At 49.6% G+C, this 15,814-nt stretch overlaps 4 protein-coding genes across 4 annotated transcripts; 2 read left to right on the top strand and 2 right to left on the bottom strand.

The window, feature by feature from the left end:
- Window positions 1-965: 965 nt before the first annotated feature.
- AWJ20_2369 (uncharacterized protein) lies at window positions 966-1,958 on the bottom strand (the record flags this gene model as incomplete). The annotated part of the gene is made up of 1 exon (XM_018879309.1): window positions 966-1,958. One exon carries the CDS (start codon window positions 1,956-1,958, stop codon window positions 966-968), a length of 993 nt encoding a protein of 330 aa, XP_018737239.1.
- Window positions 1,959-5,224: 3,266 nt separating this feature from the next.
- Window positions 5,225-8,065, top strand: KEX2 (kexin KEX2; the record flags this gene model as incomplete). The annotated part of the gene is made up of 1 exon (XM_018879308.1): window positions 5,225-8,065. The coding sequence occupies one exon, from the start codon at window positions 5,225-5,227 to the stop codon at window positions 8,063-8,065; it is 2,841 nt and encodes a 946-aa protein (XP_018737238.1).
- Window positions 8,066-8,658: 593 nt separating this feature from the next.
- IES1 (Ies1p) lies at window positions 8,659-11,325 on the top strand (the record flags this gene model as incomplete). The annotated part of the gene is made up of 1 exon (XM_018879307.1): window positions 8,659-11,325. The coding sequence occupies one exon, from the start codon at window positions 8,659-8,661 to the stop codon at window positions 11,323-11,325; it is 2,667 nt and encodes an 888-aa protein (XP_018737237.1).
- Window positions 11,326-14,073: 2,748 nt separating this feature from the next.
- SPN1 (Spn1p) lies at window positions 14,074-15,516 on the bottom strand (the record flags this gene model as incomplete). The annotated part of the gene is made up of 1 exon (XM_018879306.1): window positions 14,074-15,516. One exon carries the CDS (start codon window positions 15,514-15,516, stop codon window positions 14,074-14,076), a length of 1,443 nt encoding a protein of 480 aa, XP_018737236.1.
- Between the last annotated feature and the right edge of the window lie 298 nt (window positions 15,517-15,814).

The raw sequence follows: 15,814 nt of genomic DNA, 5'->3' as shown, positions 1-15,814 counted from the left end.
AAGTTGAAAGTTTACGAGTTCCGCCATAAATGTAAGGGTACCACGGTTTGTGGATCGCCCCTGGACAATTGTATTGGCAATAATGCATACTACTCTAGAAAAAGCTCGTTCTAGTAGTTTTTTGACAAGAATTCATCAGTGGTGGGGCCACCGCACAGCATATGCTGTTGAACCCAACTTCCAAATTGAAGATGTTTTTGCGAGCAAAATAATGGGATCAATGACTATCCACAGTCCCGAAGCAGAACATCACAAAACCTTCTACCAGGAACAAACAACAAAATAAACGTCAACGGTCGGCTAAGAGTAAGAGGTGCATGCACGTGCGTTAGTCCTACAGTTCCCCTGAAAATCAACCTCTCAGATCCCTTCCCAAACAGGAAATAGCCGAAGATCATTGCGTGAGCAAGAGTGATGCCTTCATGCAAGCACGTGGTTGTGCAGCGACTGAGACTGGTGATAATGGAGACCGTGGTGCCCGTGCTTGATTTCAATGGGCTCTTACAGGAGAATCTCTCTAATCCAACATCAAGCGGATCGGACTCCGTTCCACGAAACCTCGGATGACTACCGACGGGGGTCTGCCTCCGGCGGCTGGGGCTCTGCCCCAGACCCCGTGGCTCCTCTCGCTTCGCTCGAGTCGTTTTACAGGGGGTCTACACCTGCCTCCGGCGGCTGGGGGGGCTGCCCCAGACCCCGTAGCTCCTGCTTCGCAGGAGACTGCTGGGACCGTCGACGAAAACGACTCGAGCAAAGCGAGAGGAGCCACGGGGTCTGGGGCAGAGCCCCAGCCGCCGGAGGCACAGTGGCACGGAAATCTTTGTAGTATGAATTGGCAAAGTAGGGGTAAATAAAAAAAGCCGGAGAAAGCAGAGGATGCATAGGATTTGTATAACGAAGGAGGTTAGTACAATAGCTAAAGAACATGCAAGAGATGCAGAAGCCCTGCAGACCAGATAAAGACGCTAGAATCTGAGACGGATGCCGTGTTCGACGAATTGCACAGCAGCGAGGATCATGAATGCATTAGAAAGAGAGACGTATGCCAGGTCAGAGCCTCTCTCGCCGATGTACTTGGCAAGCTTGCTCTTGACAAAGCTGTCAACCCCGAACTTGTGAAGTATCGAGTGCAAAATAGCAGACGAGAAATATACTTCAATAGATCGACGACCTAAACATTCTAATCCATAGCTGATGAAGTCGGGTAAATATGGAATTGCCAGCTCGATTAACGAGTACTTGACAATAGAGTAACCGCCTGCTACTAACGTGAAAGTAGGTGACCAGTATGGTTTGGAAATAGGAACATACTGGGGAAATGCTTTCGATAACAGAATTCCAAGCGATGCCAGCGATCCACCAGTCAAAAGAGACTCGATTGGACTCAGTTTGCTGCTGATATACCAGGAACCAAGCCACATAGTGACCGAGGTCATGACACAGCCTAACAGACCCTCTGGATCGTATTCCTTCTTATACAGCGAATGCGAGCTGAAAACAAAAGTATCGATCTTAGTCTGAGCCGAAGTCGACGGGTCGGCAAACGGGTGTGAACTATCATCAGCAAGAAGCGTCGATACTATAGTCCACAGACCAGTGGCTACTACTGGGTATCCGAAGTATCTAATATCAGAATTAGGAGAAACCCCAGCATTAAACAATAAAGAACTCAAACCAGTTCGCTGTAGCACACCCAAGAATCTTGGCTGGAACGAATTGCCACGATAAATGACGGAAATCGAGTTATACGCCAGACCCAGGCCCACTAAACAAGCACTTCGGCGCCATGGGGTGTAAGACATGCCAGATAGAAATGTAAACGTTGGGAACACAGTATCGGCATATGTAATAGATTTGTCTTCAATAGAAGCATGATTGAGACAGGTGTTGGTCAAATTAACGGTCTCCATTTCCAGGACCGTCAGGCCCCTGACGATATCCCTCGTCAAGTCTCTCATTCTGCTTAAAGGGACAGCCAGTAAACCAAGAGGCAATCACAATACCTCAGCAGCAGCTACTCAGACAAACGAGCAACAAAAAATTAAAATGTATAGTTAAAGAAAGTGACCACAACGGCAAACAACAGACAGTACCACTGGCAGACGTATTTGTTTATCTCGCGATAGCAGTTTGTTGACATGTGAAACTGTTGAGCAGATAAGGTGGGGCAATAGCGCCGTACAGGGGTACGGGCGCGTGACCTGGGAGGTGTGCCTCCGGCGGCTGGGGCTCCGCCCCAGACCCTGGCTGCTCCTCTCGCTGCGCTCGAGTCGTTTCGTGGGAGGCTCACAGAGTTCTGGGGATTCTCCTGCGAAGCAGGAGCAACCAGGGTCTGGGGCGAAGCCCCAGCCGCCGGAGGCACACCTCCTCCCCGGCAGGTGGCCGGAGCTGTTACGTGTTATTTGGGTGGAGAGTGATTGGTGGGCAGTCTGGGCGGTAATTGTAGTGTTATTGTGGCATGTGCTTGCGAGAGAGAGATTATTATATTATTTTTTGACGCGGAATGATATGAGTTGGTGGTTCCAGAAGGCCCAGAAGGTCGAGTTCTTATTAGGTTTAAACAAGGGAGTTTTGAAGTGGACAAGGCAGGATTGCGGTTGCAAGATGCCACAAAACAACAAGCGCATGTCGAATATTTCGGTTTTGAGGGAGACAGAGGGAGTCTGCGAGGATTCAGCAGCAGGAGAAGCCCCGTTGGAGATCTGCTAGTGGACCGACGATCGTTACAGATGCTGTGCATATATGTAACTAAGTAAATACAGCATGCCAGTAGTGCTGACTGGCTGACTGGCCGACTATGCTGAAAGACTGATAACAACACGCTTTTTTTTTGTAAGAGGGGCTAACTCGAAACATCTGTCATACCAGAAGGGCAATTGTTCAGATTTGGTCAACAGCAGTGATCACAGTCTAAAGGTTGAGACAGTCTCATCAGTGTACACTTCATTTTGTAAGAGTTGCAATAACAACCAATAACCATTTAGTAGTAAGCTAGTAAGCCTATCACCTATCGAATTAGTTTGATTAGCTTAGTGGCTGGAGAATTAAGGAATAAATTCGGAAGAGAAAGAATTAAAAAAGAAGAATAATATTGTTGGAAAATCCCACAGTGAGGTATTAAGACAAGCAGAATCACCAGCAGATGCTAAAAGTCACACCCACCACCAGAACAGCCACACGGTAAGGTCCAAGCCGCTCGCGAAGCGAGCACAACGGGTCCGGGCAGAGCCCGGCCGCCGGAGGCACGACCCCCAACTGGTCGTAGCGTCCGGACCCCTGCAGATCAGATTAGCCTGGATAGAGGTGACAGACAGCGATCTGTGTGATAAGCGGGGCCGCATGCTGAAGAAGTCCCGAATAGGAAATTTTTAGGACCTTGGATATGGTCTGAGCGGGGTGTAATTGGGGGAGAGGTGGGTCGAGAACGGATAGTAAATGGATCAAAAAAAAAAAGAAGCCACGGGGTTGCTAGTGGGGCAAGACAGTGAGTATGAGAGGGCTGTGAGTTTGTCTGCTTTCAGACAATGGCAGCATGTGTTAATATTATTAGGAGTACGGTGGGCAATAGAGAGTCAGAAACCAGGTAGCAGCAGAAGCCTGACCGGACGAGGACACGAGGCAGTGGATTTGAGTGGCATAAATGGTTTGCTGGCACAAAGTAAAACTTTAAAGAGAATATGGATCATTTGCAACTTTAATTAACAATTAACGGGCCAACAGAGGCACCAGTAAACTTAATAAAAACCGACCCGTGAGCCAAATTGGATCAAACTTTCAGCGATGGCGGTGGTGTAAGTCCATGCAATGCAAGCCCACTGCGGAAATTTAGGTAGGTTGGCAAGCCAAGCGGCCGGAGCTGCCTCGCAGGACCCAGCTGTACCTGACGTGCACGTATTACGCTGCAGACCGACCGGCTGGTTGGGAGGAATTGAACACGGCTGGCAGGAAGTTGGCAGGCAGCTGGTAGCCCGCCAGCTACTGCTGCTGCCGGTGCTGCTGCTGATGCCCTTGGACACGTACGTATCCCGCCGTATAAAAGTAGGTTTTGGTAGGAAAGGGGCAGCGGTGGTAGGGCCAGGACAGGCGGCGGCCCAAGTGCATGTCCACACATGGCAGCTGGCGCGCGGTAGTTATCACCTGCCTGTTTTACATTAACCACCGATAACTGATAACTGGGGCCCGAGTCTTTTTGTATATAAATATATCAAGGCCGGCATCAGTTTTGCATCGATTCCCGGTTACTAAATTTGAAATTTTAGTTCGATTAGAATCCGCTTTTTAGTTTAGTGGTTTCTTTTTGAAGTTGGGATTTTTATTTCATTTCCGATCTTGGTTGGGTTTAATATAGGATAGTGAGTTAAACGTGGAGCTTGGCTGGCTCGCTGTCTCAGTCCTAGGTCTGTAGTGTTGTTGATTCAGAACTGTGAGTATAGAGAGTGACGAGACGACAGAGTAGATTTGTTCCTGTAAGTTAGTTGTTTTCAGAACAGGATGAACTTGATTTGGGAGTTTGATACATTTGCGGAATGAATGGATGATGGGGATGCGTTGGCGAGGTGCATCGATGGAAAGTAGAGTGGAATGGCGGATCGGGTAATTTACCGTACACAAGGTATTAGCATTGGCATACTAACAGTGTTAGCTACTGGTGACCTTTGAGCTTTGAACCTAGAACCTTAAGAGATTGATTTCCTGTCTGGACACGTACTATTCCTATCTGACTATTGGTAGTTTAGTATCGGATATAGTTAGTTGACTCTCGGATATTGTTAGTTAACTCTCGGATATTGCTAGAAGCTAACTATCGGATATTGGTTTGCACTTGCCCGTATAAATATTATCCTGTCGAAATAGAGACGTCATCAGTTTGAGTACGTATCTCGACATAGTAAGTCTCGTTGTATTGATCTGCTTTCACGAGACTACTGTGAGTTTGTTATACCAGTGCTCACATCAGTACATCGTTATATCATCCCTTGTTACATTGGCTTGCTTCATTAGTAGATTCCATTCTACCACCAACCGCTGATGATTGTGACTAGTGTTCGAATCTGACTTTATTGATATCTATATTCTTTCACCTACACATTTACATTACTCTGAACATCAGTTCGACCTTACTTTCGTTGCACCACTTGCACACTACTATTTCAGTGTGTTTTAATTTTTTCACTAGACATTCGGCGTTCTAATCTTTCGTTATTTATTGCATATTACTGTTGTCATGTTCGATTCTCATAGAAAATCACGACCCCATGGTCGTGCAAGACCTAGACCTAGTTGGCTTTCTGTTTTAGCCTCTTCTCTGTATGCTTCATCTGTTGCGGGAGTAGTTTCCGCGAATAATGTGCTGTCGCATCATGACCACGAAAATCGAGTGTACTTTGCTGTCGAATTACACGATGTAGTTGACCCAGCTTCTTTCTCCTCAAAGTACGCTGATAGCCATAACTGGACTTTCGAACAGCCTCTGGGCTCACTTAAAAATCATTATCTCTTTTCAGTAGAAAAAGACGCTGCTAGTAAAGATTTGTTGCACAATATGGGTGCTGGTCATACCCATCCAAACCACCATTTAGAAGGCAAACTATGGCATAATAGCGTACAGACAGACGAGTCGATTCATAAACGACGTTTGGATCACCATCAGGAACTGGTTGTAGATGGGTTGAAGTCGCTTCAAGTGCTCGTTCCTCATAGTCTCTCCAAAAGACTGCCAATTCCAGTACCCGCACCTCCAGTTGATTCGTCTCTCCAGGTCATCCAAGACGCCATGGACTACCTCCAAATCAGTGATCCTCTATTCCCCAAACAATGGCATTTGATAAACCCCATTCAGCCTGGTCATGATATTAATGTCACAGGCGTGTGGTACCAAAACGTCACTGGTAAGGGTATAGCAGTGGCAGTTGTCGATGACGGTCTGGATATGGACCATCCAGATCTCCAAGCAAATTATTTTGCCGACGGATCTTGGGATTTCAACGACAAAGGACCTGACCCAAGACCTAGATTGGCTGATGACCATCATGGTACCAGATGTTGTGGTGAGATTGCTGCGGTTCGGAATGAAGCATGTGGTGTGGGTATAGCATATGATTCTAAGATTGCCGGAATTCGAATCTTGTCTAAACAGATTTCCGAAGCCGAAGAAGCACTTGCTTTAAATTACGGCATGGACAAAAACGACATCTACTCGTGTTCATGGGGACCTCCGGATGATGGAATTGCCATGGCAGCTCCTGGACTGGTAGTCAAACAGGCCATTCTAAATGGAGTTCAGAATGGCCGTAATAAACTGGGTAGTTTATTTGTATTTGCATCGGGTAATGGTGCTGCCAACGGAGACAACTGTAATTTCGATGGTTATACAAACAGCATTTACTCGATCACAGTGGCTGCTATTGATAGACAGGGCATGCACCCATTCTACTCGGAAGCGTGTAGTGCCAATATGGTAGTCACTTATAGTTCAGGATCAAGCGATAAGATTGTGACTACTGATGTTCATGGTCTGTGTACAGACCAACACGGTGGTACTTCGGCGGCTGCACCCATTGCAGCCGGTATTTTTGCTCTTGTATTAGAGGTAAGACCAGATTTGACATGGCGTGACCTTCAATACCTGGCAATGGACACTGCTGTTCCAGTAAATATTCATGAACCAGGCTGGCAGAAAACCAGTATCGGAAAACAGTTTCACCATAAATATGGTTATGGTAAGCTTGATACGTATGCCATTGTCGAACGAGCTAAGACCTGGCAAGTGGTTAAACCACAAAGTTGGTTCTTTTCACCCAAGGCCGTTGTCAATGGAGCCATAAAGTTTGATCCTGATGGAGCCAATGGAGGATCCAAGTCGCTCATCAGTGTCACTGCAGACGAACTCAGTAAAGCCAATGTCGAGCGAATCGAACACGTCAATGTGCTGGTCAATATTAGACATATCAATCGTGGTTCGTTGACAGTGGTGTTGACCAGTCCAGACGGAGTCAAATCAGAACTGGCTGCTCCTAGAATCAAAGACCAGTCTGCTGATGGTATTGTTGACTGGACGTTCATGAGCGTTGCTCACTGGGGAGAGTCGGGTGTGGGTGACTGGCAGTTGCATGTCTACAACAACAAAAAAGAGACTCTTGATGGCGAATTGGTTGACTGGACTCTAAAACTATGGGGAGAAGCTAAAGATGCCAGCAAAGCCAGACTGTTTAGTTTGGATGAAGACAACAAACCCGATAACGAAGTCACTCCTCCAGCCAGCACCTCTTCACCGGTCCCTGTTGAATCAACAACTTCACCATCACCACCTCCACCAGCAGAAACGACAGCTCCTGCTGCTGCTCCTCCACCTGCTGAAACAACAACTCAACCACCATCAGAACCATCTACAAACCCTGCTTCTGTTCCTGGTGCTCAAACCACTCCAACTACAACTGCAACAGCTACTAAAAAGCCAGGAGCTGACGACGAAAAAGTGCCAGTTATCAGTTCGGCACCATCTGCCACCACTTCAGCTGCTGCTACTGCATCAGCTACTGCCACCCCGTCGTCTATTTGGTCACTGATCCCGACGTTCGGACTCACTGGCAAAACCCTCTCGTGGGTATACGGATCGATTCTGATTATTGCCGGGTTCGTTCTCGGTGTCGTCAGTTACATTTTCCTGTCACGAAGAAAAGACCTGCTTGCCAGACTCCGCGGTCGTCAATCGAACTCTTCATACGAATTCGATCTCATTCCATCTGCTGCTGAAGCAGATGAAGAACGCGAACTTTTCGGAGTTGACGACAGCGACGAAAGTGACGACGATGACGACCATCACCACCACCCCGACGACGGATTACCACCACGGTCGCCGAGTCCCAACCCCGACACCAAAACACAAAAAACCGGCCGCGGTATCTACGACACATACGCCAAATCCAAAGATGTCGATGACGACACCGAGATCTTCCGTGTCGACACCGACGTTAGCGACGACGACGACGACGACGAGGTCTCCCACGGGTCCACCAGCTCGTCAACGAACCATGATGCCGACAGCGACCAAACCCAACTGCTATAATAGAAATCTACTCCTCTTTTATCCTTCTCCGTGGCGGGTGCTGCCTCCTGCGGCCGGGCTCTGCCCGGACCCGTTGCTCCTCTCGCTTCGCTCGAGTCGGGCGTCGGGCTGGCCAGTCGAGCTGGTTCTCTACGGGTCGCAACGGTCCTGGCAGGTGAATCAGTTTACAAAATACAGCTCCCACGAGAGTTTAAATCCACACCCCGCACCGTCAAAATAAGCTTCCGACAACCTCGGCAGAGTGGATCTGCCTCCGGCGGCTGGGGCTCCGCCCCAGACCCTGGTAGCTCCTGCTTCGCAGGAGATTTCCAGGCTGAGACCCCCCGAAAAACGACTCGAGCGAAGCGAGAGGAGCCACGGGTCCGGGCAGAGCCCGGCCGCCGGAGGCACACCCCCGTCTGAGGTGCGGCTGTAGTTCACCAGTTGGTTATGTCGCTGTATGCGAAGCCGAGTGAGGTGAGAGTGAGCGGCCTGAAACGGCGGGAGCAGAACAAAGTTGGTCGTAGAGGAACGCAGAAGTGACAAAGCAGAAAATCCCGTCACGGCAGGACTGCTTGCGTTTGTTTGTGCCAACTTTTTTTAGTGCAACAAAAATGGAAAATAGCAGACGACCGAGTATGATTGTTCATATTCCAGTGAGTCTTGCGGAGAATGGCGACAGGCCTGCTGCTGGTGCTGCTACGGAGGATCAGCCAGTCCAGCCTAAACGGTCGTCGTTTTCTGTTGCGGGTTTGTTGAATGATGTCGATGAAGACACCAAATCCCCGGCAGTTCACCACCAGGGTCCTGTAATCCCTGGTTCAGCCGCTGTGAACTCGACTGGTCACATCAGCTACGGTGTTGCTGGTGCTACTGGTGGGGATCAGAATGGTGGTGGTCTTGGTTCGGGTCCTGCTGGCAATGGCAGTGTGGCTGCTGGAATTGCTGGTCAGGTCACGGATTCTGGTGTTGCCATTGGTGCTGCTGATGGTTCTGGAACTGGAATTGGAGGAACTGTCGCTGGTGGAGGTTTGGTAGCTGGTGGAGGACCTGATTCTGGTGTCGGTTTCGGGCCTGGATCTGGTGTCATTGTCGGTGCTGGATCACCAGACCCGAATCTTGTGGGTCAATCATTAGACACGTTTGTCCAGCCAGAGGACATCAGAGCTGGGAGCACACCTCGAGGAAAGGGCAAGCGTGGTTCGATATCGAGAGCCAGCGGTGCGACTGGCGAGTCTGATCTTTCGACTCCTAAAAGTGGTGGTAAAGTCAAGCGGAAAGGTGGAAAACCAGGTCGAAAACCCTCACTAACAGGAGCTGCTGGTGCTGGAACTGGTAGCACTGGCGGTTCTCAGGATGGGTCGACCACTGCTGGTTCAACTCCCTCAAGTGGTGCCAAACGTACTTATAATCGAACTTATCAGACCCTGTTAATAGCTACTAAGGTTCGTCATTTGAAAAAAGGTGATGGCGAGCCGCTATGGAGAGTCGACATTCAGTACGATTTCTTGAGTTCGGTGTTTAATAATACAGCAGAGGTGTTTGGTAACAGCTATGCTGGTACTGGCAGTAATTATACATTTGCTGATATATATGTGGATGCCATGGCTCGATCGTCTAAATGTTCAAAAGTGTTACGTGAAAAGCTGCTGGGAGATAAAAAAGCTGGATTGAATATGGCTATGGTGTGTCTTCTGGTCAATGTCGGTCGTATGAATACAACCCTCAATTTCTTTCCAGAAATGAAAGCTCAACTTAGAACATACCATCCGATCCCCTCACTACAATCACGATCGAACCAGTCGGATTATAAACAGCTCCAGGATGCTCCTCGATTGAAAAGTATTTTGAAAGGAGCTTGTGAAGACCGGCCTGAACCGGGTACTTTAGAGGATCTCATGGCACCAGAACGAGCCAAACCTCGTACCAACCCCATTAACTTGTTGTTTTTGTTGTCTACATATGCTTCGAAAGTGGAGGAGACGTATTTCACCGACAATTTCGAGTTTTTCGATCTTATTATGAATAAAGAGCTGTCTAGTGAGAGTCGAGCACGCGCGTTTCTGTGGCTGGTATATGCTTATCTTGAAACGGACGGGTCTCGAGAGCAGCTACTGGCCAATCCATTCGGTGTTGGCCAACAGGACGGTCAAAGAATCCCTGCTCTTCGACGATTGTCACCTGAAGAGGTTGAATTGGAGAATGTCGACCCTATTTCTGAAAAGGAGTTTGGTGCTGAAATGACCAAAGTGCGTGCTCAATATCTGATTCAAACCAACCAGGTTCCTGATGACGGTTCTGGAATGGCAGCTTTAGCTGCTGGTCTTGGAGGAACATCGGATTCCGCCAACACTTCAATGACCACACCACTTGGTGAGACACCAGTACGTCGTGGAGGGTCGACTGGCAGAGGAGGAAGGCGGCTTCTCGATGATTCTCACAATACACCCAGTGGAGGGTCTAAAAAACGGAAAGTGGGTACTCCCACCAAACGAACCCTACGAGCTCGTTCTGCTTATAATTATAAAGAGGTTGGAGAAGACGAAGAAGAGCCCGATGCAAGTCGTGAAATGGACTATGACAACCAACACGGTCAATTTCCATCACACGACCAGCAACAACAACAATTACAACCACTGCAATCACAAGCACATGGACCAACAGGACATAAAACCAAAGTCAAGCTGACAGTCAAACTCGTGAAACGAAGTAAACAAGAGGAGCAGCGAGAGCTGTTGGTCAGCCACCGAATCAAGCAGATGCTGCAGGAAAAGTACCAACGTCGTCGAGCAGTCCGTCGACGTCAAGGAGCTCTTCGACGTACCTGGACCAAACTCAAAGACCTCGATGCTTTATACAACTCAGACGACGAGCTAGCATCGCTACAGCACCAAGAGCCTGCACTTATAGCATCAGCAGCAGCCACCTCTGCCAGTTTATACGACAATGCTGTATCAGCAGCCTCTTCTACCACCGACGGAACTTCTCAACCACGACGACGTCGGTCCAGAAAATCGTCACTCGCAGCACCCATCATCTCACCAGCCCTCGACGAGTTCCCTGGTGACTACGGCGAAGAGCAGACGGCCATCACACGAGCACTCACCCGTTCGCTCCGGTGGCTCGAAACCACAAACGACTCACAATCATCATCACTTAACGGCAACCCCGACGGCGACACCGAAACCGAGCCCGAACACGACGCCAAACGCCCGCTCCCGGCCCCCTCACGCCCCGACGTCATGGGCGTCCATAATTTATTACAGGAAGTGGCCTCCTAACACTGTAAATACTACACTAAAATACACTTCTTTTTCGACTGGGTACAAGCCTCCGGCGGCTGGGGCTCCGCCCCAGACCCCACTGCTCCTCTCGCTTCGCTCGAGTCGGGCGAGGGGGTGCCAGCAGGGGGTTAACGGATGCTGTCGTATATCACGGAAACGGCTCGAGAGACGCCCTTTTTCGCGACCAGCGTCTGGAAAACGGACTTGTGTCTGCGATTGACAGGTGCTGGTTCGTTAGTATTCCCACCCCCACGGTCCTCGCCGCTCCGCGAAGCGGAGCACCACGGGGTCTGGGGCGGAGCCCCAGCCGCCGGAGGCAAAATCTCCGCACCGTAAACTTACCGTCAGCCGGTAGAGAAAGGGACAGGTCGAGTTCCGAGTGGGGATTGGCGACGTCGTCGAGCGAGATGCGCCAGTGGACGGTGATGAGGGCTTTGGCGGTTTTGAGGGTGATGTAGGGGGATTTGCGCCAGAACGGGTCGGAAGCTCCGTATTTGGTGGCCAGTTCGTGGAAGACGTTGTAGCGTTTCATGAAAAGAGTGCCGTATTGGGCCAGACCGTAGAGACAGAAACTGATGTTGCCGTCAGATTGCATGCGGTCGAGGAACGGTCCGATTTCTTTGCGGACCCAGGGTGACACTCGGATCTCGAACGAGTCGATCTTCTCATCAGGAAGTGTGACCGTCATTTTCACGCTGAAATTGAATAGAATTGTATTCTTGGGTTTTTTGGATCCCGTGCTGCTGGGAGTAGCGTCACGAACTCGACAGCTGCCACTGAACTCGTTGACATGGATATTTCGCGACACGAGCTTAGAGTTTGTAGATTTTAGAGTGAACCCATGGAATAGGCCGAGGAGGAACTTGGCTTCCGCACCCGTCCGGATCGGACGAAACATGTCCTCGGATATCGATCTTGACCCTGACTCTTCATTCTCACCAGAATCATGGTCTTCGTCGCTGGAGTCCTCGTTGTTTTCCAGATCCCAAGCCACCAGTTCCGAGTCATTAGATTGCAGCAGACTGTTAATGAGTTCCTGGTCAACTGTATCCTTATCAGCTTCAATTTTCTTGCGGCCATCAGCATCATCGCCGTCTCCAGAAGGGCCCTTGAGTTTATTGATATCGTCCTGAGCCCGCTTGAGCAGGACCTTCAGCCGGTCTCTCTTTTCCAGCAACGCGAGCCTAGCACGCTCCCGCTGCACCACGCCTAAATCATGGTGTCCACTGTCTTCAAACGACGCCAACCACGGAAATGCTTCCATCAGCAGGTTTGTTTGTTGATTCTCTCCACAGACGCGAATCGCATCTTATTTATATGCATGCCGCTGATCACACATTTCATGGGTGGTCCATGCTGCCTCCGGCGGCTGGGGCTCCGCCCCAGACCCCGTGGCTCCTGCTTCGCAGGAGATGGCTGGGGCTGTGGGGGTGAGCGGTTAAGTGTGGTAGGGGGAATTTTGGGTGTCGAGACTTGTTTGCCGAGAAACAGGCGACTGGACCCGCTTGTGGGCTCGCTCGGTGGTCTTCTCAGTCACTGAAAGCAAACTTAAAACTTTTGAAACCTTTAAATCAAGAATCAAATTTGGAAGTGGAGAATGTGAATAGGCCAATTGTCAGATAAGAGCTTTAATCAGGTGCTTTCTGGCTGTGTTCAGCCTCAACTTATGGTCTGACTCGACCACGCTTGAATCCTGCTGGGACCCAGACGCTCGACTCGAGCGAAGCGAGAGGAGCTGCGGGGTCTGAGGCAGAGCCCCAGCCGCCGGAGGCATGTCCCCGAAGAAGCAATGGTGTTTCGCACGGTGAAAAGTAGCTTGGGAGCTTGTTAGAACATCCAGAGCAAGATAGAGAATGATCATAATTAGCAAGACAATTGGATCTCAGTCAGATTTTGAGGTTAATGAGAACTGTGAACTGTATACCCATAAGAAAGGCGTTTATTTATTATTCCAACTATTTATTGAGTAATGAACAACCGTTGGTCACGTAGGACTACTCCCAGTAGTTTGAATCTGGTGGCCAGTATCGAGTGGCGGTGACGTAGTAGCTCAAACGTACAAAAATAGGAACGAGATTGAGGGCAGTAGATGCTCTGATGGCGGATAGTGTGAAAACTGGGTTGGGTTGTTTTACCCCTGAAAAATGATCGTCACCCCCTGAGTGATCGACATCCCTGCATGAGTCGATCAAAGTACCTTATTGGTTCGAGAAGAGGGGTTGTTAGCCGCATGTTATGTTATCTAGGGAAACGAGAATGGACCCTGAATTACCGGGCTCTCGCCTGATAGAAATTTTTTCTCAGAGTCTTGGAACTCAGTTGAGAACTCTTTGACGGTTGGTTGGACCCCAGCTACTGGAAATAGATCCCTGCAGGAAATAGACTCCTCTCGCCAGGTAAAATTATCACCTCTGACTCTTGCTCACTGGACACAGTTGACCGCTTTTGAAGCCTTCTGGGAACCCAGAAGCTCGACTCGAGCATAGCGAGAAGAGCCACGGGGTCTGGGGCAGAGCCCCAGCCGCTGGAAGCATGTCTTCTACCGCTCTCACCGGCTCCACAACTGTCACCTCGGACACAGTGAACACAAGTGACCGCTTTTTGAAGCCCTCTCTGGGAACCCAGAAGCTCGACTCGAGCGAAGCGAGAGGAGCCACGGGGTCTGGGGCAGAGCCCCAGCCGCCGGAGGCAGACCGTCGCGAGAAGACGTGTGGTAGAAAGAAACAAAAAGACATAAATAATAGGCTAGTGCTTGAGCTCCTTTCCCTCGATACTGACGCCCGATTTGCGGGTTTTGACGGAGCGACTGGCGGTCATGCGCTGCTTGATCTTGCGGAACTGGTCTTCGCCAGTGGGGCGGCGGGCAGTGAATTGGGTAGACAGGTTCGATTGAGGAGCCACATCGAAAGTGACGGGTTTGACGGTGGGAATGGCAGCACGGTTCCTTCTGGCAGCAGCCTCTTCAGCCAAACTCACTTGTTCATGGGTAGAAGCACGACGCTGGCCAAGTGCGATTTGACGAGCCATCTCATATGGATCATACGACCGACTAACAACCTCCTTGTCTCTGTAGTTATCGGAACGACCCATAATAGGACGAGTCCATTTACCAATGAGTTTATCGGCAGTCCGTTTAATGGTCAATTGAGGACGTTTCGACTTCTGGTAGAACAGAACCACCTTGCCAAGACCGGATTCTCGCAAATGAATTGTCTTAATAGGCAGTCTGTCAATAGCAGCAAACAGCTCTTTTTGAATCTCGTATCCAGGCAATGAAGCATCTGGTAACGGTTCAAGCCACTGTCGAACAGCTTCGAGCAGATTATTATCGAGAATACTGTCAGCTAGATTCTGTTTATTCAGCACGTCTCGTACAGCCGGTAACAGCTTGAGTTTGTTGATGGCAGGCACGCCATTTTTAATACACTCGGCATCAGCAATAGCAGCTCCACGCATCTGTTCACGGAGATGTGATATTTTCTCGTCCTGCATTTGCTCGATATCGTCGCCATCGAGTTTTCGTCGTTTGGACGATGGTTTCTTCAGAGCAGCGTCTAGTTTCATTTCCAGTTCACGACGGGCTCTTGTTTCGGGATCCAGGTCTTCAAGAGACTCTTTCTGGTACTCAGAAGGATAATCTTCATTATCCGACACAATCTCGCCGTCTAAATGAGACTTTTTCGGCCGAGTTTTCTCTTTCTTGGTACTGGATGTCGACGCCCCGCTGCTGCGTTTGTGTGATTTGATTGAGTTGAAAACCGATTCGTCGATGATTTTCTCGTTCTCGTCTTCAAAAGCGTCTTCATCCAGATCTGACAGCTCACTCTCCGAATCGCCAAACGTCTTTTCCGCGTTCTTTTTACTGCTTTCACCGTTATCATCCTCGTCGTCTTCTTCAGGCAGATCTTCCAACCCGTCGTCATCCTCGCCATTATTACCATCAGCTCCCTCATCATTTTCCTTTGCATTTTCCTCCCCATTCTCTTCTTCTACTTCAGCACCCTCACCAGCCTGCTCGCCAGCATCATTTTCAGCGGAATTTTCACCACCGACATCGGTCTCGTCCTGAGCCCCGACTCCTTCTACAGCGTCGTCATCAGCAACCTCAACCTCCTCATCCGAGCGATGCGGCTCCGACTCGAGTCTGTCGTCAGCAGCATCCGCGTGTCGCGATTCCTCGTCCGACATTTCTGTATCCACAAATAAACCTTCTGTGCTCTTTTACCCCCGTGATCGTGTGGTGATGACGAGTGAGCCTGATCCCAATTTCATCACTCCATTCGCACCTGCTTCTTCAACTTCACCACCTCCAGCCGCGCGTGTGCCCTTACCCACCACAAATCGATGTCGCAAGATTGAAAATTTCACCTGCATTACCAGCCAACTTGCAACCCGCAACACCAGCAAACACCCCACAAAACGTAACAAAACCGATACAAAAACTATGTTTGGCGGACCACCACCCACTCCCTCAGCTGAAGAGCTC

The sequence above is a fragment of the Sugiyamaella lignohabitans genome, chromosome B, assembly GCF_001640025.1.
Source record: "Sugiyamaella lignohabitans strain CBS 10342 chromosome B, complete sequence".
Lineage (NCBI taxonomy): Eukaryota > Fungi > Ascomycota > Dipodascomycetes > Dipodascales > Trichomonascaceae > Sugiyamaella > Sugiyamaella lignohabitans.
The sequence above is the reverse complement of the archived record's forward strand: the minus strand, read 5'-3'. Positions and strand labels throughout refer to the sequence as shown.